General features: G+C 41.1%; 1 protein-coding gene across 1 annotated transcript in view; it reads left to right on the plus strand.

Annotated features, from left to right (window-relative positions):
* PCSK5 (proprotein convertase subtilisin/kexin type 5) overlaps nt 1-23,892 on the plus strand; it is a 261,481-nt gene that overhangs the window by 197,238 nt on the left and 40,351 nt on the right. Inside the window, exons 21-24 of the mRNA XM_075739243.1 lie at nt 10,375-10,477; nt 13,773-13,909; nt 15,877-16,074; nt 16,426-16,494. Coding sequence (XP_075595358.1) covers nt 10,375-10,477; nt 13,773-13,909; nt 15,877-16,074; nt 16,426-16,494 — 507 coding nt within the window. The remainder of the gene's footprint in view (nt 1-10,374; nt 10,478-13,772; nt 13,910-15,876; nt 16,075-16,425; nt 16,495-23,892) is intronic.

A 23,892-nucleotide genomic window follows, 5' to 3' on the forward strand; every position in this document is an offset into this window, starting at 1 on the left:
TATATTTTAATAGTCAAAACTATGACTGAAATTATCCTGGAAGGACTTTCTTTCTGGATTAGAAGGCAATGTTTTTTGCATAAAAACAGAGCCAATTTTCACTTCTAGCATGGGAAATGTAGTCAAAGAAAAGCATATTATGGTGAGAAGGCTTTAAGCATTTAAAAAAAAAGATAATTCCAGTAAAGCAACAAATGCAGCCTCTCAATGCCACACCAAAGGCTGGTTTTTGTTACATCTCTTTTTTATGAGCAGCTCATGCATTTGCTGCCAAAGATGGGCAAGGCACAGCTTAGAAGAATGCCCCTCGTACAATCATTTATTTGTCAGTGTTTCTCAGTGTTTGGGGGATGGATTTGTTGAAGGTCTTCTGGGAAAACAACATCACTTTTCAAAGCAAAAAATACCGTCCCATCACAAAACACAGTAGACATCTTTGCTTTATGGTGTTACACAATGAGCTGATTAAGTACCCATTTTTCCAGTCAGCCTGGGGAGGGGAGAAGCGAGAACATTGACAGGCAGTGAATATTTATTTACCCGAGGAGAATTAATGGCTCCATCATGCAAACTCGATAATAGCATTGAATGTTCACTGGAGCATGACTAGTGTGATTTAGTTACAATTCCGATAATACTGCATATCTTTTCAATTGTCCTTGGCCTGCCCACTGCTCTCCTCCTGATGCCTGCAGATGTTCTTTGAGATGAGGGTTGGAAGAAAAGCCTGGTACCTGACTGCCAGTCCCATGGACTGCGTTGCTGTCAGCCATGGTGCTAGTGACCATGCTAACATGCCATTCTGTGCAATGCCACTTGATAAAAAGACAGAAATAGCTCAAATATTGATTCCCAAATATAGTAGCCAAGAGCAAGGCCATACTGAACTGGTGTAAATGCTGCTCTGGCTGGGTCTGCCTATAGCATAGCCTCCTGAATGCTTTCAATCCCAAGGCTTCAAAGAGAATTTAGAGAGCTCCCATAGCAAAACAGTGCCACAAAGCCTCCCTCTCCAGCTATATCTGAGTTAGAAGGGCAGTATCATTTACCCATTTCTGCGCACTTGGCGTAGAATATGTGATCGTTAAAGAGAACATCCAAGACTGCTTTCCAGGGTAATCATCAAAAGTGATTACCTTGGCTGTTCTTGAAATAGTGGAGACAAGGAACCAGGGGAGATTTTAAGCAAGGGGAGATCACCAATGTAAAGGTATTGAGTTGGCTGAAGACTTACAAATAGGAATAAAATTTACTCCTTTATGTCTCTCATTAAAAGACTTAATTTGGTCTGCTCCTTACTTCCAAGGAGATAAACTTGTATCTTTTCGGCAGATTTCTTTCAGGTTTTAATATATATTCATCTCCCTCAAATTAAACAGAAATTGCATTTGATTAGCAGTATGAATCTATGTTGTTACAGCTTGTCAGTGCAATACTTTGCCTGCTGAAATTTGCCCAGTTATCAGCAGATCAGCACATCAGTGTTCAAACCCTGCTTAAGTTGGAGATCTCCACTACAAACACTCTGTGCAGGGGTCTTTCTGTTTAAGACGGATTACACCACTGAAACACTGCCCTGAGACATCCAGCTCTTCCCATTTCATACAGTCATAGAATCATAGAATGGTTTGGGTTGGAATGGACCTTAAAAATCAGCTAGTTCCAACCCTTCTGCCGTGGGCAGGGACAGCCTCCACTAGACCAGGTTGCCCAAAGCCCCATCCAACCTGGCCTTGAACACTTCCAGGGAGGGGGCATCCACAGCTTCTCTGGGCAACCTGTTCCAGTGCCTCACCACCATCATAGTATCTAATCTAAATCTACCCTCCATCAGCTTAAGGCTGTTACCTCTCATCCTATCCCTGCATGCCCTTGTAAACAGTCTGTCTCCAGATTTCTTATAGGCCCCCTTCAGGTACTGGAAGGCTGCCATAAGGTCCTCCTTCTCCAGGCTGAACAACCCCAACTCACTCAGCCTGGTTTCATAGGAGAGGGGCTCCAGTCCTTTGATCAACTTTGTGGCCCTCCTCTGGACTCTCTCCAACACCTCCGTGTCTTTCTTGCACTGGAAACCCCAGAGCTGGACCCAGTACTCCAGGTGGGGTCTCAGGAGAGTGAAGTAGAGGGGCAGAATCACCTCCCTTGACCTGCTGGTCATGCTTCTTTTGATGCAGCCCAAGATACAGTTGGCTTTCTGAGCTGCAAACACACATTACTGGCTCATGTTGAGTTTCTCATCAACCAACACTCCCAAGTCCCTCTCCTCAGGGTTGCTCTCAATCCATTCTCCACCCAGCCTGTAGCTGTACTTGGGATTGCCCCAATCCATGTCCAGGACCTTGCACTTGGCCTTGTTGAACTTCATGTGGTGCACATGGTGCACTCCAGCCTGTCAAGGTCCCTCAGGATGGCATCCCTTCCCTCCAGCGTATTGACCACACCACACAGCTTGGTGTCATCGGCAAACTTGCTGAGGGTGCACTCGATCCTGCTGTCCATGTCACCAAAAGATGTTAAACAGTGCTGGTCCCAGTACTGACCCCTGAGAGATGCCACTCATCACTGTTCTCCACTTAGACATTGAGATGCTGACTGCAACACCTTGAGTACAACCATCCAGCCAATTCCTCATCCACTGAGTGGTCCATCCATCAAATCCATGTCTCTCCAATTTAGAGACAAGGATGTCATGCAGGACAGTGTCAAATGCTTTGCACAAGTCCCAGTAGATGCCGTCAGCTGTGTTTCCCTTATCCACCAATGCTGTAACCCCATCGTAAAAGGCCACCAAATTTGTCAGGCATGATTTGCCCTTAGTGAAGCCATGTTGGCTGTCACCAATCACCTTCTTATTTTCCATGTGCCTGAGCACAGTTTCCAGGAGGATCTCCTCCATAATCTTGCCAGGCACAGAGGTGAGACTGACCCAGTCTGTAGTTCCTGGGTCTTCCTTTTTTCCCTTCTTAAAAATGGGGGTTATGTTTCCCCTTTTCCAGTCAGTGGGAACTTCACCAGACTGCCAGGACTTCTCAAATACGATGGAGAGTGGCTTACCAACTTCACCCGCCAGTTCCCTCAAGACCCGCGGATGCATCTCATCAGGTCTCATGGACTTGTGTACCTTCAGGTTGCTTAGATGGTATTGAATCTGATCTTCCCCTACAGTGGACAGTTCTTCATTCTCCCAGTCCCTGCCTTTACATTCTGTGATTTGAGTGTTATGGCTAGAGCACTTTTTGGCGAAGACTAAGGCAAAAAAGTTGTAAGTACCTCAGCTTTCTCCATATCTCCAGTAACCAGGTCTCCCATTTCCTTCTGGAGACAGTCTACATTTTCCTTAATCGTTCTTTCATCGCTAACATACCTATAGACATTGCCCTTGATGTCCCTGGCCAGATGTAATTCTATCAGGGCTTTAGCTTTTCTAACATGATCCCTGGCTGCTTGAACAATTTCTCTGTATTCCTCGCAGGCTACCTGCCCTCACTTCCACCCTCTGTAGGCTTCCTTTTTGTGTTTGAGTTTGTCCAGGAGCTCCTTGTTCATCCATGCAGGCCTCCGGATGTTTTTTCCTGACTTCCTCTTTGTTGGGATGCATCGCTCCTGAGCTTGGAGGAGGTGATCCTTGAATATTAGCCAGCTGCCTTGGGCCCCTCTTCCTTCCAGGGCTTTGTCCCATGGTGTTCTACCAAGCAGATCCCTGAAGAGGCCAAAGTCTGCCCTCCTGAACTCCAGGGTAGTGAGCTTGCTGTGTGCCCTCCTCGCTGCCCTGAGGATCCTGAATTCCACCATTTCATGGTCACTGCAGCCAAGGCTGCCCTTGAGCTTCACATTTCCCAATTAGCCCCTTCTTGTTGGTGAGAACAAGGTCCAGCATGGCACCTCTCCTCATTGGCTCCTCTATCACTTGGAGACTGAAGTTATCATCAATGCATTCCAGGAAGTTCTAATGCCTTGCTGCATTGTCCCTCCAACAGATATTGGGCTGGTTGAAGTCCCACATGAGGACTGGGGCTTGTGACCATCAGGCTGCTCCTATCTGTCTGTAGAGGGCCTCATCCACTTAATCTTCCTGGTCAAGTGGCCTGTAGCATACCCCCACTACAGTGTCACCTGTCCCTGCCCCACCTTTAATCCTGTTTTAGGTTTACATCTATCCAAGTCTGACTGCAGAAATCCTGTGGACAGGGAAGACTCTATACAAATTACTCCTTGTCATATAACTTAGGAGAAAGATGCCATGCTACCATGGTTGCCTCTGGAGTACGACGTGTGTTTTCCTCTAGCGATCCTATCTTTAATGTACTCCAAGTGCAAATAACACCAGTTTTACTCAATGTATACAGTCAGCTGTATAATAATGAGATAATTTTCAGTGAGATTCAAGTGTCTCCGTTCCACTGCCCTTTAGGAATTTCCCAGCTACTGAGCTTCATAAAAAATAGGAACCTTGACAAGATCAGACAGGAAAATTTCCATCATGGAAGCTCCAGAAATAGGCTAAACAGATTTTTCCCATTGTCAGTCTAAAATTTTGAGAGTGTCCTATGATTTACCCCTCTTTCAAGAAGTAAGAAGGGTACAGAACAAAGCATTAGCAATACGGATGGGGATTGCTCCATTCCCCTTCACATTTTCTCATGGGACTGTCAAATTTCAGGCTCCAGGTGAGCAGCAGAAAACCTTGCCAGGCTCTGACCTTTGTGCTTACACAGTCAAGGGAGAAACCCTGACCCCAGCCAGCTTTTACTTCCAGGCATCCAATTATTAGTACACATGGCAGTTTAAAGCTGATTTTTAAAATGCTAAAAAAATAGTACAAATGGAGGTTTAAAGCTGATTTTTTAAAATACTAAAAAATGTCTGTCTGGAGTCTATTTATGCCCACTCAGTACCCCTGAGGGCTCTGGGTCTTCAATGGGTTTCTAACAACCATTGTATAAATACTACATAGAAATGAGGGAAGAAACACGCAGAATAAAGAGGAGAAAAAAATCCCTTTGTGTCAGCAAAAAAAGGCAGCTTTGGCTAATGTAAATATTTTTATTCTTCAGGGGAAAGAATAGAGGGCTGTGTAAGATAGCGTAGTTGATAAATGCAGTTACCTCTCTCCCGCCTATCACGATTAAAGCTAACCTGAGGGTCTGTGTGATCTCAGCTAATCCTGCAACAAACAAAAGGACCTTTCATCCTAAAATCTTTATATCACACTCAGCTCTACACACCGCTGTTTGAGGAAGAGATGGTCAGCCCTTTTCAAGGTTCTGCTTTGTCCCTTGGCACAAGGGGGAGCTTCAGTGACTTAGGAACCAACATCCTAAATTCAACCTTCTGGTTCACCACTGCCTAGAGCACTTTTGAAAAGAAGGCTTCCAATCCTGAATCCCTCTCATCACCTCAACTCATAGCACCCCAAAGTTTTCCCCATGAAGGCAAAACTTTGCCTTTTCTGCACATCCAAATAGGGAGACAGAAATTTGGTCATTATGTAAGATCACTGAGTAGGGAAGGATAATTAGCAGGAGAATGAAAGCTGAAGCTAGACAAATAATTGGAAACCAGACTCAAGTTTTGTATGACTGCCCAAAATTTGGGGGGAAAGGAAATGCTGTAATCTCCATGTCCTAACATTTTCAAGATGAAGACAAGATTTCTTTCAAGGAGCAGTAACCTATCAAATACTAAAGCTTTGGGCTAAACAGTGGGGCAACTTTAAGAGGTATCCTCAGAGTGAATTTTAATGGCTTGTTATATGCAGGTTAATCTAAGTTCCTTATGGATTTAAGCTTTATAGATAAATATTTCTTCAGTAAAACTCAAGGAGCTGATCCCACCAGCCAGCCAAAATAAAATGTATGAAGGCCAAACACAGAAAAAGCAGAGAGCTCCCCAAGACCAAATTCTCTTGGTTCTTACTGGTGGTTGATGAAAACCAATTCTGATCAATGTTTCTTTATTTGCTCTGTGAAAGCTTTGTAACCCATATGATTACATACAAAAGCCCAAGTACAAAATCCATATCGAGGTTCCCATGAAAATAAACAAGCAAAAGGGAGGAAATAAGGTAATTTTTTCATTGATTATAAAGAAAAGCCACTGGGGCAATGCTATAGAAGATAACAAATGAAGATTTTAAAATTAGGTAAATGATGTTTTGATTAAGAAAAGTGGGGAAGTAACATGTGACTTGCAGTGACCAAGTCTCATGGGAGGGGTAAAAGTGAAAGATTAATTTATGACTGCCAGCACATAAAACTGTGTATCTGCAGGCATAACTTACAAGGAAATTCACACCCTCATCTAACTGGTCTCCTGACACACCATGCGCTGTCAATGGTCCCAGTACAGGAGAGACATTGAGCTGTTGGAGCGAGTCCAGAGAAGGGCCACGAAGCTGATCGGAGGGATGGAGCACCTCTCCTATGAGGACAGGCTGAGAGAGTTGGGCTTGTTCAGCCTGGAGAAAAGGTGGCTCCGGGGAGACCTTATAGCAGCCTTCCTATACCTGAAGGGGCCTACAGGGAAGCTGGTGAGGGACTGTTTATCAGGGAGTGTAGTGACAGGACAAGGGGTAACGGGTTTAAGCTGAAGGAGGGTATAGATTTAGATTGGATGTTAGAAAGAAATTCTTTACTTTGAGAGTGGTGAGGTACTGGAACAGGTTGCCCAGAGAGGTTGTGGAGGCCCCATCCCTGCAAGTGTTCAAGACCAGGTTGGATGGGGCTTTGGGCAACGTGGTCTAGTGGAGGGTGTCCCTGCCTGTAGCAGGGGGGTTGGAACTAGATGATCTTTGAGGTCCCTTCCAACCCAAACCATTCTATGATTCTATGAATGAATGGCACAGCTTTTGGAAAGCAGGAGAGAAATGGTGACAAGATAAGGGCTGTACACTTAATTTTTGCTTATGCAAAAATATAGCAACAACCTGGCAACTATGACAGTGCTCTAGTCTGGGACTCAGGAGAGACAGGTTCTAGTTTGCTATTACCCTCTAACTTGCTGATCTTACTACAGGTCAGTTTTTCTGCCTCTTTAATGGGAGGTAATAGTTCTTACTTCATTTTAAAATGCATCATATCAACTGATAGGAACTCAGCGTAAGTGTAGGGCTCTTGTATACAGTCAAAGGCATAGCGTGCAACCTGATATGGCCCAGATGTGGAATTAAATATTTGTAACTAGGGACACAAAAATTACACATTAAAATATTCCCGTTAAGAGGCATTATGTCGGTTATCATAGCCTTATTCCTATAATACCTTCAGTTACTTTTTTTTTACACAAGGTGACAAATGTTTTTAAACAAGGTAACAGAATTGAGAAATAAATGAAGGTTAAATATGGGATGATCCAAAGTAACTAACAAGCATTGACTGACTGAAGGCATAGCTGACATGCATTGCTGACAATATTCCCCCATTACTTATGTTGGACAGAAAAAGAATTTTAATACAGAAGAAAGAAGAAAAAAAAAAAAGAGTTGAGGCTTTGGTAACTAGTTTTATCTAGCGAGATTTCTGAAGAAATGTATCACCCACAAGGAACTCTGGCAAACAGTTAAGCTGCCCTGCAGAATAGTTTAAAAATCGTCTTTAAAGTTGCATTTCAGTGTTAACTCTTTGAATATCCACTAAAAACTATTTTGTTAACATTTAGTGACAGATCTACAGTTCTAGATGTGACTTGCAATTCAGAGGGCCTAATATGTAATTATTTTCTGGTGCACATTCTTATAATAGTACACTTTAAAATGCTTCAGCTTGGAGGATAAAGTAAGCAGAGAACTGGTCTTCCTGGCACTATTCCAGCACAGCTGAAATGAATTACAGCACTTCCAATGAAAGGCGTAACAAAGAAATAACAAAAACCTTTTAAAACTAAGCACTTCTACCATGTGGGAAGGATTTGAGTGGGCATAGCTGAGGTGTATGAATTAGTAGCTCAGGTCCAATGGATAAGCATACAGGCTTTGTGGGCAAATGAAGTGAGACACTGGAGAAACAAAAAGGTTTTCTAACACACACCACAAAACATCAGAGAAGCAATTATTTAATAACGTTGCCCTAACAGATTTTGAACTGACATAAAGCTGGTAGTATAAAGCACTGAGCCACCAGACGTGCAATAGGAAGACTTTCCAGATACTGCATTTTTTCATGGTTGTGTATTGTCCAAATACATGTGTGTGTGTACATACATTTATATTTTAAAATCTCATAAAGCATGTGACATCATGGGATTCCATGTTATACTCTCTGAATACGTACTGGAAAGACTCAAGAAGCCTACATTAAGCAAATCTGTCAATGACCTCATGATCTAATGGACAGCAGGCCTCAGTCTTTGTTTTTCTAGAAAGTGAGAATTATAAATACTCTGTATTGTGATAGTTATTCATCAATACAACCTTTTATCTCAGTAATATCTGGATAAATTCAGAACCTGCTGAATTCTATGTCAAACTGCTGCACAATTTATAATGTTTTTATCATCAGTCCTTTATAAAGTAATCTATCATACAAGATACAATGTTGCAGTTCAGAAAGCTACACCACTTCCATGGAATTATGTCAATTTACACAATTCAAGGTTAGGCCTATATGGACATGTGTGGGATTACATAAATGCATGTAAAAATATATATACAAAATACTCTTTGGATAACGACAACTGTGAATGTGTATGCATACACAGATTTCTGTTTCCCTGATCTCATCAAAAGACTGTTCATCTGCTCCATGTTATGAACTTCTTCTCCGTTAGTATTGATCCCAGACCAGCCTTTGAGGAGCACTGTCTTTGTGTTTTATGTGGCTCTGTCACTGGCCTTTGGTTTTGTCTTTTACCTTTTTCTTTTCTTCAAGAGACACACAAACCTTTACAAAATGAGACTTGTATCTTTACCTACATTTTGGGTACTTCAGCTTCCGCCCACTGTTGGCTGGACGTTCCAGTTGGTATGCCTTTGTAACTATACCGTTCCCACTCCCTTCAGCATGATAAGTACTATCCTAGCTTATACCTCATACCAGAGATTTCAACTATTATAAAATGTGTCAATACAGATTAATATGGAGTAGAAAACACAAGGGATAGAGAACGTAATCTGCAGTATTTTAGAAAATGTTTCTTTCCTACAGCGTTTTACACTTAGAGCAATAGTTGCTGGTGCAGTGCCTTCGCTCTTCAATGTAAGAAACTCATTGCAACTGAGAGCCAAACCTAAGTCATTCCACACTTGTATTTTGACTCCTAAAGTTCATTGTGTTTGCCAAATCTGGATTTCCCAGCAGCAATGCAAGTGGAAAGAGTTTCTCCATATTGAAGTATCCATAGAAACTACAGGGTTTATGTATTACATAGGACTCTGCCCAACCTCTTCCATTACTTAAGAATGAAGGAACAGCCAATTCTCTCAAATATATAGACTCAGAATAAGTTTTCCCATAACAAACTGACATAAAGGACCCAATGGAACTTTATATAACTGTTTGATAAACTGACTTGCTGTCCCCACACAATGCTGTACACAGATATAGTATTCATGCTAGTTACCAAATTAGTATCTCTGCTCAGAGAGTTCTGAAGTGTACAACTTACTTACTGATTTGTACCAATATTTTAGTTAATATGCAGTATATAAAGAGGCAAACTTTGCACTTCACCACCACAGTAGAACTAGTGTATCTGGAAGTGTTTATATCTTTATCTCAGTTTTAAGGCAACAATTCAATTCAAAATCATTTTTTTCAATTCCAAATGGGTGCTTGGGCACCAAATTTTCATTCAGCCTAAATGAAAGCCTAGGTCTTTTAGGTGTGGAGTCTTCCAGTGGCTTGGGAGGGGTACAAAAGATGCTATAGCTAGAGGTTTGGGAAACACCAACATCTTCTGACTAATAGAAGCTTACTCATGTAACATATTCCACAGCCATAACAGCATACTCTATGCTGCAGCTTGCTATCAGGACCATGTTGCAGCTGCACTAAAAGACATTAGGTAATGAATACTCCTAGGTAGCACTGGTTTTGATGTAACTCTCCATGATAAATCTTAGAGAGTCCCATTACTTCAGCTGATGTAAAAGAAGTCGCATTAACCTGAACAACAAGAATCCCTCTGTCAGATTCACATGGAAAATAAAAATAAGTAAATAAATAAATAAACAAGGACTAGAAACTACTAATTCTGAGTATCCTGGTTCCCCAAGGGAGCCAGTACTTTTTTTTCCTGATACCACAGGGAAATGTGCTCATTTCACTAATTCAAAACAGATCTAATTCCTTTTACTCATTGTATTTTCCAACCTGGCTTAGTGCATGGGCTTTTTAACACAAGATGTTGATCTGAAATAAACAATTTTTTTTATGCCAGGAGAATATCTTGATGATTCCCAAGAATGTCAGTTGTGTGAAGCATCCTGTCAGAAGTGCATTGGACCTGAGCTGGACAACTGCATCAGCTGCTCACCCACGAGGTAATTGTCTCTTGGCACAGTGCAGCACAAAGACCTCGCATCATCATCTGGAGAAGTGGCTGTATGGTCCTCAGCACTAGCTTGCAGAGTTGACTGAAGAAGCAAGCAATGATTAGGGCAAACAAAACCAGGGCAAGTGAGAAAATAAGTCTTATGTGAACAAGACAGTTGGCTACACAGGCAGTTGATGTTTAGCCAGATGATTCCCACAGATACAGAAAATTTTCTTTTAATACATGAAATAGTCTTTCTTTCATTGTCATCCTTTCAAAATCATAATTGCTAGAATCACAACAGTGACAAGATTAACAAGAGTTGAGGGCATCTGTCATTGTACACAGCTGTAGAGTTTGGCACAAGACACGAATATGGACACTGAAGCTAGCAATCAGCTAATTCAAGAGATATTCATAGACCCTAAACATTGACCCCTAACTGAGGTGTTTTAAGTTAGGCTGATTTTTCTAACCTGCCATGAGGAGTGAACAGAACTAGAAAGAAGCTTTTCCACAGGACATTGCAGATCAGAGCTTGTGTTTAGGTCATCTTGCAGGAGATCCAGGAGTCTGCTGGTTTTAAACTCATGTCCTACCAATAGCTTTGTTCTCACACCAATAGTTCTGTTGCACTGGATCACATTGTAGTCAGCTGATATTTACACTGGTATGAAATCAGAAATAGATCCTATAAGGAACAGAGGAAAAAAATCCCAAAGCAATCCTGCAATTTACCCTGCAAATGTCTATGATGTGACTATGCCAATAAAAGACACACCAGGACCAATGGAGTCCAAACGAATTCATAACTGAGGAAACAGTATTAAATTAAGGTGTGTTACGTCAGAAATAGCATTAGCGCAGGAAGTCTGGGCAGAATTTTGGACTGCAGGCTGGATTTCTCCGATTCACAATTGCATTTAAATTAGATTGTTTCCTTGCAACCTATTTTGTGAGCTTTACACTGAGATATTTGCAAAACAAAGAAGGTACAGAATAATACCATTAGGAAAAACCATCTAGGTGTTTGCAGTAATGAGATCTCTGTGACCCTTTGGAAGGGCGCAGCTGACTCCCCCCTAACAAATCATCTAACAGTTTTCAATTTTGGTATCTAAGGTTTCCAAAAGCTTTCTGTGCCCCTTCTGCATGTTATGAAAGCTGTTAGGAAAAGTCATATTAGGACACTCAGTAGTAAAAGAAATAATAATAAAGAAAAATCTCACCCAGAGGCTAAAACGTAAATCCTTCCAATGGACATTATTTGTTATGTACTTGAAATAGACCTCTTTAATTGAAACAGAATCCTGAATCCTGTCACTCTTGAGAGCTTCATATGGTGTCTATTGAAGGCAGTAATGAGCGGCCACTAGATAATACAGACTAAAATTCAACAGTGCTGCTTTCCTACAGGGGAACACCTTTCCTCTCTGAAAAGAAGGAAAAGACCCGGGGGTGGGATTACTGAAAATAATGTGAAAATGAAAACACTGAACAATCCCTGTTCTTTGTGAAAATTCAGCAGCTGACATCACCTTATTTCATAATAAAATCACTGTCAGATCATCTTCTTCTTTGACTTTTTAAAATACTGTTATCTATTTTTTAAAAATTATGGAATTGTAGGGTTTTGTCCAGCCAAATTGATTTTCACAAAATTCCTCATCTGTCTGTTTACTGTTTGAGCTATAAAAGTCAGAGACAAGATCTGACTTGCTGGTGTCTTCCATTATGGGCAACATAAGAAAAAGCAAGAAAAATGTGCTTTACCACTGAGCTGTTCATAAGGATGGCTATCATTACAGCCAGCACATGTAGTAGAACACAGTAATATTTGCGTGTCATATAAGCATAGCCCAGCTACCTCCAGTACTCCTCTTACATTGTCCCATTTGCATAGAAACCAACCAGAGAGGGCTGCAGTCTCCACAAAGAGCTGAATAATGGTCTTAAACGTGAAGGAACTACAGGCTGCACAGGACTGTCTTACTGTCAGGCTCCAGAGCAGAGATACATGTTTGCAGAATACTTCATATACCCATATGACCTTCTCCCTGATTCCCTCCAGCAGCCTGCCTTCAGCCTCATAAGTCTTATTAATCAATTCCTAAGTTTTCTTTGTTATGTGCACTTCAGGAAGGCTGTTTGCGTGATAGCCTATTCTTCCATTTTCACACTTCATAAGCTTAGACTTTTCCAATCATGGTAAATTTTAAATGGTTTCAAAGACTATTTGACAAAATTGGTTTTAAACTTTGCAGATATTTTTCTCCTCTTCTTTCGGAATGAATCTGACAATGACCATAGCAACTTAAATTTATGAAGGCATATTGCAGACATTCCCTAATGCCATCGGCTGGCTCCAAGGAAGCATGCGCTATCTTAATGTTATGGAGAGCCTACTGTTCCCTAGGTGTACAGACAAGCTGATAGTCTCAAAACCGGTACTAAGAACCTGAATGGTGCTCAGCTTCTCTAGAAATTGAGTCCCAAGTCCTCAGATACCAACAGGTCAAAGCAGATAAGTGTGGAAGATTACAGTATCTCTTCTCTTATTTTCTTGATATTGAAAACACTGCCAAATTCTAGTCAACTTGCTTTATAGTGTTTTATTAGTCATATCTGTATTGTTGCTTTTCTGCTTTTTTCCCAAACTGGTTAAAATCAGAAGATATTAAGTAGATGTGAAAAATGGACCAGAAATTTTCATCGTATAAAAGGATTCTGTAGTAAACATTTCATCACCCAACGAAAGGAGACCATTTAGCAGCAAAACTCCTAAGTGCAGATATGCAAATCTAAAAATGCAGCTCCTACATGCCAAGATTCAGATAGATGTTTGACTTTATGTACAAAGTCGTTTTACTGAAGCCATAGTACTGTTGGAAGCCTTTTAAGTAAAACTAATAGGAAACTTCAACAGATGGATCATTCCTTCACAGAGAAAGACCAAGTCTTGCTTTCCTTCTAACAGACGGAAGTGAACACTGCAGCGATTGTGGTAGAAGGACATCTAGGTACAGGACCAAAAGGTGATTTTTCCCAGAAAAATCTCAGAGAAATGTCTGAAGTTTAAGATCCAGGTTCATGAATGAAGTCAATGGTTGTTGAAAGTCAACACGGCTGACTTTCCACGTAGTAAATACTATGAATAAGATTAGGAAAATGAAGTAGTAAAGTGCAAAGACCCTTGTAAATAGAGTGAAGGAAGAATATCTAGGGTTTCTTGCTGGTTTCCTTTAAATTTAAAGAATAAGTAGTTGCTAAATTTGTAACTATTCCTCTCTCTGCCTCAACAGAGTCTTTGACGATGGTCACTGTGTTATGCAATGCCCCAGAGGAAAGTTTCAATTCAAAAGACAATGTCATTTGTGCCATCATACCTGCCTGGACTGCAGTGGAAGTGAACCTAACAAATGCACCACTTGTGGAACAGGTAAGAAAAATTTCCTCTTGCAGTTTTTTCCCCTTCCTTGGCCTTCAAGTTCCCTTCTCCCTCTGCTCTCAGGGCCCATTGTTAGAGCCAATAAAATAAGTAGTGCTTTTGCAGCTGATCTGCATCATAATCTTGTTTTAATCCTGAAGGGAGTTGGAACTCAATTTACTTTTTAAAAAGTACAAGAAAGCACAACTCTGCATTGCACTTGCATTTTATGCATTTCCCTTGGTATATTTTGAATAGGAGCTACGTTAACAGAAACAGAAAGAGTAGCACAGCAAAAAAAGTACAGAAAACCTACGTAGCCTGCCTCTGGAAAAGAAAGCTTCACATGTGCCTCCCCCAGCCTCTACAAAGTATCTGCTGCACTGAAATGGAGCAAGCTTGCACAAGCAGGCAGGGACCCAGGGTGGTTTCCAAAACATCTCTCTGGGGAAGACTAGGAAACAAGCATGGTGGGTTCCACCACAGACTGCTGCGTCCCTACAGGTGGACAAACGGTGCCTGCACAGAGAAGCTTACCACTAACACACATAGAAACTTGTCTTTTTGACACATTTCTACAGGTTGAGAGAAAGGGTAAAGCAACTCTTCTCCTTTTGAAGATCCGTTTTAAAAAATATTCTCTCTCACCTCTGTAAAACCTGATGGGCAAAGAACTGGAAGCTATTACATACAAGTATGTGTAACTAGCCTGAAGTGCCCTTGGGAATGAGTATTTAAGATTTAACTTCCGATTCACTTAATAAAGAGGACATTTTGGTGAGTTTTTGCCTAAGGACTCACAATGGATTCCCAGCCTTTTTCCTTTCAGCTGCTACTTCCATTTCAGCCGCTACTTCCATTTCAGCCCTAGTCATTAATGGCCCAAGCTTTATTTAGTAATAAGTGTCTTGTTTACAAGAAAACACTAGTATGGCTGGCATTAATTTGTCATACTGACGATGACGCTGGCTTTCTCACTTCGGGAAATGTGACTGGGTAGACAAAGTTTTCAAATGCTACTTCAGGTCCAATGTGAGGGAGAAGTTTGTATAATTGTTCCCCAAGTCTCTCCCTACGGTGGACAGCAATATAAATTTCTGTATTTCTGCGTATCAAGAAATGAAGACACTGATGAGAGTCACATCCTGAGCATGTTGGAAAAGATCATTGTAAAGACTTGTACATGAAAAGTAAAAGAACAAAGTCTGAACACTTCTGCTATGGTGCATCAATTATTCCCTATTATAGCTGCTTTCTCTGCAGTTTCAAAAATAAATTATGATAAGCAAATTCTTGCTATATAGTTAAAGCAATCAAATTCACAGAGCACAATAATGTATGTAACTTATACCGTAGGGTAACCCATTAGAAAACTCCCTATGTTGTAGCTCATGGCACATGGAGTTGTAGGTGTTTTCACAGGTTTCATTCAGAAGGATTTGAAGCAGGGGACCTCCAGTTCCCCCTGCACTAGAGAATGCTATGGCTCTGATAGCAAATAGATGCACGCTTGCTCTTCGGATTCAAATCTAAATGACTCCAGAGTCTAGCTGTGACTAGGATGAGGATTACCATTTAAGCCACTACAGACACAGACTGATCCTTTCCAAAGGCGCGGTGGGCAGCTTTGCTTTCCTAACAGAAATTCTACTTCCACGTGTACAATACAGTGTAAATACTTGTGCAAGGGAACTCAGTAATGGAAATCTCTTGATCCTTATTTTATTAGACCAATGGATGTAAACAGTAATTATTCACTAGCATGACATCTTTATATGTCATAAATCTCCGGGAATGCAGAAGGTTTGAGGTCCTGAAATTTCTATACATTCTAGCTCATCTGTAAAACTGTACAAATCTAGCAGTCAGTGAACAATATTAATTCTCATCAGCTGCCACACCATTGCTTTGTAAAGCTGCTTCTTGTGCCCAAACGCCCTCTGTTGCTGACATCTTTTTCCTATTTGTTTACTATACAGATAGAAGAGGGATCGAACGTTTCCTCTACCATGGGGAGTGCCGAGCGAGCTGTCCTCCCGGTCACTACCATGCAGAGCATACCTGCGTGGCTTGCTCTGGCCACTGTGAGGTGTGCCTGAACTCCAGCCACTGCAAAAGATGTTTCAGGGGCTACTACCTTACTCAAAACATATGTCAGAAGCATAGCTGTAGAGAAGGTAAGCATCCTTCAGCAGGAGTTAACAAGTATTGTATTTAATTTGTTACAGAAATCTGGTGAAGGGTCTTGGTTCTTGTTTTCTTGTCTTGAAATATACAATCACACCTGATCCTGAGGTTCTTAAACTCTACCTCTAATTCTCATCTAATATCATATTAATGTAAAATAGGAGTGTTTTCCTCAAATTTACTGGGGTTACACAAGAATAAATGAGAGAAGAAATTGCTGTGAATCTTTTGCCTTTTTGGATTTCGATAAAGTTTATTTCCAGGAACCTTGCTGAGTGCTTCCAAATGTTTGCCTTCCATTATCTAGAATTAACCCAAAATTGGTGATTTGCAAAACACAGGTGAAGTGGAAGATCCTGACTCTGAAGATTGCATACCATGTACAGATGGATGCCAGAACTGCAATTTGGGTAAATATTCCTTTTATGAGCCTTATCCTTACTCTTAAAGTAGGGAAAAATTATTCTTTCTCCCTCTCTTGTAACAAGCCTGTGTACCTGCTGCTGAGCAATTAGTCACTGTGGCATTCTCTCACCAAGTAAACTGTATTTTTCCCAGTGTATCTCTTTTTGAGCACCATTTCTATATTCTATGTCCCTCATAAATAAGAATGGTTTTTTGCATTAATTTAGCTATTAATAGTTGCAGTGCTTTTTTCTCTCTCCCCCTGCCCCCCCCCCCCCCCCCCCCCCCCCCCCCCCCCCCCCCCCCCCCCCCCCCCGCTCAAATGCCACACTCAGGCTGAGAGCTTTACTGACTTCTGAAGCCATTGTCAGACACAGAACTTTATCATAAATGTTTGAATTTTCTAGGGCTTAAAATAGATAATTAGTCTGCGCTTTTTCTTTAAGGAAATAGACATAGAACAAATTAGGCTTATTATATTTCCGAAGTCCATTTTTGAAAATGCTAAACTTAGAGACTACCAGGATTATCCATCCCCTCCCTGAATTCAGACAGATTTCCACAGACAGAGGAGTTCATACTGGCCCCATTGGTTTCTCCCACTTGCTCCGTAATGCGTTTTGTGATGTGATGTAACAGGCACTACGGTCAATACCAAGAGACTGAATCTTGCTATACAGAGGAGAGTGAATAGGAAGAAAGAAAACTGTGAAAGCATTCCATCAGAAAAAAAAAAAAAAAACAACAAAAAAAACCCCCCCAAAAAACAAAAAAACCCCCCACCAAACCACAACCAAAAAACAAATAAACAAAAAAACCCTAAACCAGAAATTAATTCCCACCACTGGTCACAACTGCTTTGATGTTCTTTATGCTTTTGTGTCAACAACATTTTTCCCTGGGAAATGAGATTATCATGAGTGTTCATACGTACCAACCTTATTTAAGGATTTTCATCACATACTACTTTCTTCTTTCTACCAGTCATCCAGTCTAGTATGTCATACCATAAAACTCCCTGTGACTCTGGTCACCAGCTGTTCTGCACGAATGCAGTCAAGTCTGATGCTTTCCTCTGTGACTACCCCTGTAGCTTTCAATACTGCTGAATGAAGAGCTGAAGGGACCAAGATTTAGCATGATTCCAACTACACTGTGGTCTTTTTTTTTTTTATGGTGTGGTATCCAGATTCATGTCAGCTGTCTGCTTGGTTGTGGGGAGAAAAAAAGAAGAAAACAAGTTTAGGGAGAGAATCTGTTTCAATATCAATCTTTATTACTTCTACCAGATGTTACTTTCCTATGGTAATATTTTCGATGATTTTCACAACACTTGTGACTTAAAAGTCTTTATATCTCTTCTGCAACGGGTTAGTGGCAATCCTTGCTTTGAATTAGGGTGAAATGCACTATGAAGAGCAACTTCTCTTAAAAATAGTCATCACAAGTACCTCAAAGGCTGATTTTCTTTGTATGTAAGCTTAATAAGCCTGCATAAGGAGACTGCAAGACTCTTCATGGGGACCTGGCATACAGAAAAAGGGGCTGTGGTCATTTACCTTTGTCCAAAGAAGATCACTCATCTCCTAAATTTTAATCATCCATAATATTCACTACATATTTACTCTCAGATTCTTGCACTCAAAGTTCTGATTTAAAATAGGCTTTTGAAAAGCTTCAAAGATCAACAGAATGGATGCAGGTAAAACAAAGACTGAATTAACTTTCACTGCTGACTAAAGTCAAAATTATTAAGATGCCAGAGTTCGGTAAGGGGCGTACTATTAAGGAAACTCTTTGGCAGTTACCATACATATATTATTGAGAGTCAAAGAGATTAGTTTAATATTAGCTCTATTTGGAACAGAAGCACAGCAGTGGGCTAAAAGCAAGATCCCAAGCAGCTTTTGCAAATTACCACGTGTTCCTGAAATAAAGCATGGCCTGTAAACTTCAAACTTAAAATGAATCAGGTAGACATGCTGTTTGCTTATGTTTCTGCTTTTAATATTCAATGAGTTTTCTGGCATATCAATAACTTAATTCATAGATAAGATGAGCAGAGTAATAGCTTTTCTCATGTCTTGTCATATAATTGATATAATTAGAGACTTCTGTAAAAAAAAAAAACCAACAGCCCAGCTGAACTGCCTGTCTCTGAGAAGAAATGGATTATTTTGAAAGCTGTAAAGAAAGTACACTGCTATAAAAGTAACTTAGAATAGTAACATTTCAAGGTGAGACAATACGGAATGTGATACATTGTTTCACATCTTTATGGTTTTTCTACAGACTCCTTTTAAAATTAAGTAAAAGCTGCACGATTTTGCAGCCTTCCTTTAACTCATCTTCCTTACAATTCCACTGAGAAACTTAATCTGAGTAAGAACTGTAAAGCAGGAGTAGGAAAAGCATTCCAATGCTATGAACATTTCTACTAGAAGTACATCGGAAAGCTCTGGGGAATGCTCTATTTAAAAAAAAAAAAAAAAAAAAAAAGCAAAATGTAGTAATCATATCAATTGGAATCAAAATTATATAGTTCACATACTGAGAAGTAGTTATTCATATACAAATGCAAATACATTTCATGTATACTTATGGATCTGAAAAAGACTCAAGACCATTATCTCACAAAAAGTCATCAGGCACCTGCTCTTTCTGATGTGCTTTGAGATCTTTTGATATAAACTGTAAGAGATTGAAATAATTAACTTTTTCAGTTTATACTGAGTGCAGGGTCACTTATAGAAGCTGTATGATTTTAAAAAAGGACTATCAGACCACAGTGACATTACATTGTAAGCTGGGAGCAACAAAATGCAAATCATTCTCTGTCTACAAATTACAGAGGTTAATTGATATTTTTCTTTTTTTGTAGAAACAGATCTCATTTTAAGGAGGGAGATATATGCTAATTAAGATAACTGAACTGCCTGATTTCCTACTATCCTGAAGGACAAGAAATTTTTGGCCAAAAATTTTTTTCACAAGACACCAAAGAATAGCTTAAACCACTGCCTGCAGCCTCAGACACTGTTGTCCTGATTTGTGCAGGCAAGAAAAGGCCTGCACATGATGCCAGGTGCTAGCAGAACAGAGCAAGTAATGGAGGCAGTCTGTGTGGGAAATCTTTCTTCTTGATCAGTAGTGACCCTGCAGACAGATTAAGACACAGGTATCTACTTTTATATCGGTTTGATACTTTACATCCCACAGCAGACATTTCAGAGAAGAATGTAAAACCTACCCAGTAAGAAACATTGCAGGTTATCGTTCACCAGGCATGAGGATACTGAGGTGGAAGATTGACAGTGTTTGTAATATTTTTGGGATCCTGAGGGAATGAAGAATGTCTATTTTCCTCCAAGTTTGGACCCAGTTTTATTTTAGGGCTCCAGTACGGAAATATATCTTTAATGTATGTATATTGAAGGTCTAAGAGCAAAAATAGGAACTGTCAGAGAGACTTAATCAAGGACAGATAAGTCTTTGTAGTTTAAATACAGATGATGCTTTCTTCTAAATTCAGGCAATACTTTTCTTTCTGATTCATTCATTAATTCAGAGGCTGCTCATATTTTAAGGACATAAAGAATCTTTAATGCTCACAGACACTATTCTGCCTGCAGACACTGTCCAGTCCTGGGATATGTAATATGGAAGTTGCCTTAGACAGCACTAATCCCAAAAGGAGCTATGCCTTTGTGTACACAGTGTCAAAACAAGGGCTATGCACAACAGGGTTCACCTCCCTACCTTCTTCTGCCCACATGCTCTCAAATGCATCGGACTCCGCTTGCTGCTATACTAGCCCAATCAGCATGCCCAGGTGCATGGCATCCCATGAAATCTGAAAGGCAGACTCAAAGGCAGTGAAATTTGAGGTAAGAGCCAAAGACAAGTCAAGTCGTAAGAGTGACTTCAATATGTATGTTTTATCATAATTTCTTACAAGCTTCAACTATATTCCTACTGCCATGCACACAAACACAAAATTGGACAAAGTGTTTAAGAAAGTGTGCTGAATAAATTTCAAGTCCACACTTCCAAGATCATCTTTATGACTTTGGTACCTTAGGTCTGATAACCCAATTTTGTACACTCTGGGCCTACTTTGTAGAGCAGCAATGAGATTTTGCTTCCTCTGATGCAAATAGATCCATGGGAACTGCAGGTATTCTTCACTTCTGACCATCAGGCCATGATTAAATTTTAATTACTTGTCTTCTGGTGGACATCAGAAAACACCATGAAGTCTACTAAATTAAATTTATTTTCCTCAACAAAAGCAGCTTTTGTAAGAAAAAGTTCTGCTGAAGCAATGTCATTAAGGAGGGGAATTTTCTTTGTTCCATTGCAGTATCTACCTTCCACCTCTCAATGTAATTTCACTTACTCACAGATTTAGATCACTTCAGAATACCAGTCATATTTTCTCCAGACTCTTAAAACTGTAATGAGTTTCAGAAACTTTCTTCAGAGTCAAACTTAATTTTTTTATAAAACAGTCAGCTATAAGCTGACACTCAGGGCAAGACATAACAAATAAGGTAAAACTGCAGAATTTGAGCCACATAAAGTAAGTATTCCAAGAGAATTTCAGAGTCAATACAATGCAAGAACATAACAATCCTGGCTCTTATTTGATATGTCTAAAATACAATACGTGGACCAAAGTGTTTTCTCAAACACTTTCAGCTCTTCCTCTTTTTCTAATAATACAATTAACATTTGCCCTTTTGCACCTGCATAATAAACAGACAAAAATATGGGTACGTATGACGGTGGTAAGTGACAAACTTCTCTGATTTGTAATATCTACTGACTTGCTGTTGTGGTTTAACGCCAGCTGGTAACTAAGCACCACACAGGTCCTCGCTCATCCCTCCCCTGATTTTAACAACACTTGTGACTTAAGGGGATGGGGAGGAAATGGAAAAAAACTTGTGGATTGAGATAAAGACAGTTTAATAGAATAACAAAGGAAGAGAATAATAATAGTAGTAGAAGTGGTAATAATAGTAATAAAAATATATATACACACACACACATATATATACACACATCTATATAAAAAACCCCACAACTGGTGCACAACTGCAATTGGTCACCACATGCAGAAGGAAAAAAAAACAACCCAAAGCCCCGTCTCTGTCTAAGCAGCTGTGGTGTGTTGACCCTGGCTGGAGATCAGGTGCCCCCCAAAGCCATTCTATCACTCCCCCTTCTCAACTGGACAGGGGAGAGAAAATATAACGAGAGGTTCGTGGGTTGAGATAAGGACAGGGAGAGATCATTCACTAATCACTGTCACAGGCAAAACAGATTCAACTTAGAAAAAATTAATCCAATTTATTATCAAGCAAAACAGAGCAATGAGAAATAAAAACAAATCTTAAAACACCTCCCCCCGCCTCTCCCTTCTTCCTGGGCTCAACTTCACTCCCCATTTCTCTGTCTCCTCCCCACAGCAGTGCAGGGGGACAGGAATGGGAGTTGTGGTCAATTCATCACACATTGTCTCTGCTGCTCCTTCCTCCTCAGGGGGAGGACTCCTCACACTCTTCCCCTGCTCCAGCATGGGGTCCCTCCCACAGGAGACAGTCCTCCACAAGCTTCTCCAGCGTGAGTCCTTCCCACGGGCTGCAGTTCTTCACAAATTGCTCCAGTGTGGGTCTCTCCCACGGGGCGCAGACCTTCAGGAACAGACTGCTCCAGCGTGGGTCCCCCATGGGGTCACAAGTCCTGCCAGAAAACCTGCTCTGGCGTGGGCTCCTCTCTCCATGGGTCCACAGGGCCTGCTAGGAGCTTGCTCCAGCACGGGCTTCCCATGGGGTCACAGCCTCCTTGAGGTGCATCCACCTGCTCCAGCATGGGGTCCTCCAGAGGCTGCAGGCGGAATTTCTGCTCCACCATCATCCTCCATGAACTGCAGGGGGACAGCCTGCTTCACCATGGTCTTCTCCATGGGCTGGAGGAGAATCTCTGCTCCGGGGTCTGGAGCACCTCCTCCCCCTTCTTCTGCACTGACCTTGGTGTCTGCAAAGTTTCTCACATCTTCTTATTCCCCTCTCTGGCTGCTCCTTTTTTTTCCCCCCTTCTTAACTGTGTTATCCCAGAGGTGCTACGCCTGTTGCTGATGGGCTCGGCCTTGGCCAGCAGCAGGTCTGTCTCAGCGCTGGCTGGCATTGGTCCTGTCGCACATAGGGGAAACTTCTAGCAGCTTCTCGCAGAAGCCACCCCTGTAGCGCCCCCAACTACCAAAACCTTGCCACATAAACACAATACAGCAGCGAATCTGCCTCTTGGCTAGCTTCCCCTGTTGTATAGGGAGCATGATGTCATATGGTAGGGAATGTCCTTTTGACCGTTCTGGGTCCTGGCTGTCCTCTCCCAGCTTCTTGTGCACCTGGCAGGGCATGAGAGCTGAAAGTCCTTGGCTTAGCATAGACACTACAACTACCTAACAAAAACTAAACCATCAGTGTTATTGATATTATTCTCTACTATATCCAAAACACAGAACTATACTAGAAAGAAAATTAATCTATTCTGGCTGAAACCAGGACACTATCCACCCCTTATTCCACATCATCTACGTCATGCCAAGCTCCTCTGCTTCCCAATACATTCCAATTATTCACCACCACTTTTCTTGTCTTGTGATACATATACACAGATAGATATCATTCCCTTAGTCTATGGGCCATCCTTCTAAAACACCAGCTGAGTTCTTTTAGTCCATGACTTTTGGGCTCCATCTGTCATAACAGTCTCTCAGGGCAGGAGAGATGGTGTGTGATGTTGGATGCTGTATTCTGCATCCAGAGCTCGTAGCTGATGTATCTAGCATAATCCATGCTCACCAAGCTATAAATAATTCACCTTCATGTTGCCAGCCCACTTGGTTACCTGAACCACTTCAATCTCATCAGCCTGATCCACTTGCTGGTTGTTTTGAAGTTCCTCAGTGGCCCAACTCTTGGGTACATGGATATCTATGTGACATAGTTTTACAATTAGTTTCTCTAGCCAGGCAGAAATATCTTGCCACAATGGGGCAGCCCAGATGGGTTTGCCTCTGTGCTGCTAGTTGCTCTGCTTCCATTGCTGTAACACCCCCACAGGGCATTGGCCACCATCCCTGAGTCAGTATAGAGACAGAGCACCAGCAACTTCTCTTGTTCAGCAATGTCTAAAGCTAGTTGGATGGCTGTCACCTCCGCAAACTGACTTGATATACTTTCTCCTTCAGCAGCTTCAGCAGCTTCAGTGTAGGACTCCATACAGCAGCCTTCTCCCTTCTGTGCTTTCCCACAATGTGACAGGACCCATCAGTGAACAGGGCATATTGCTTCTCATTTTCTGGCAGTTTATTATATGGTGCGGCCAATTCAGCA

This window comes from Balearica regulorum, chromosome Z, assembly GCF_011004875.1.
Source record: "Balearica regulorum gibbericeps isolate bBalReg1 chromosome Z, bBalReg1.pri, whole genome shotgun sequence".
Taxonomy (NCBI): Eukaryota; Metazoa; Chordata; class Aves; order Gruiformes; family Gruidae; genus Balearica; species Balearica regulorum.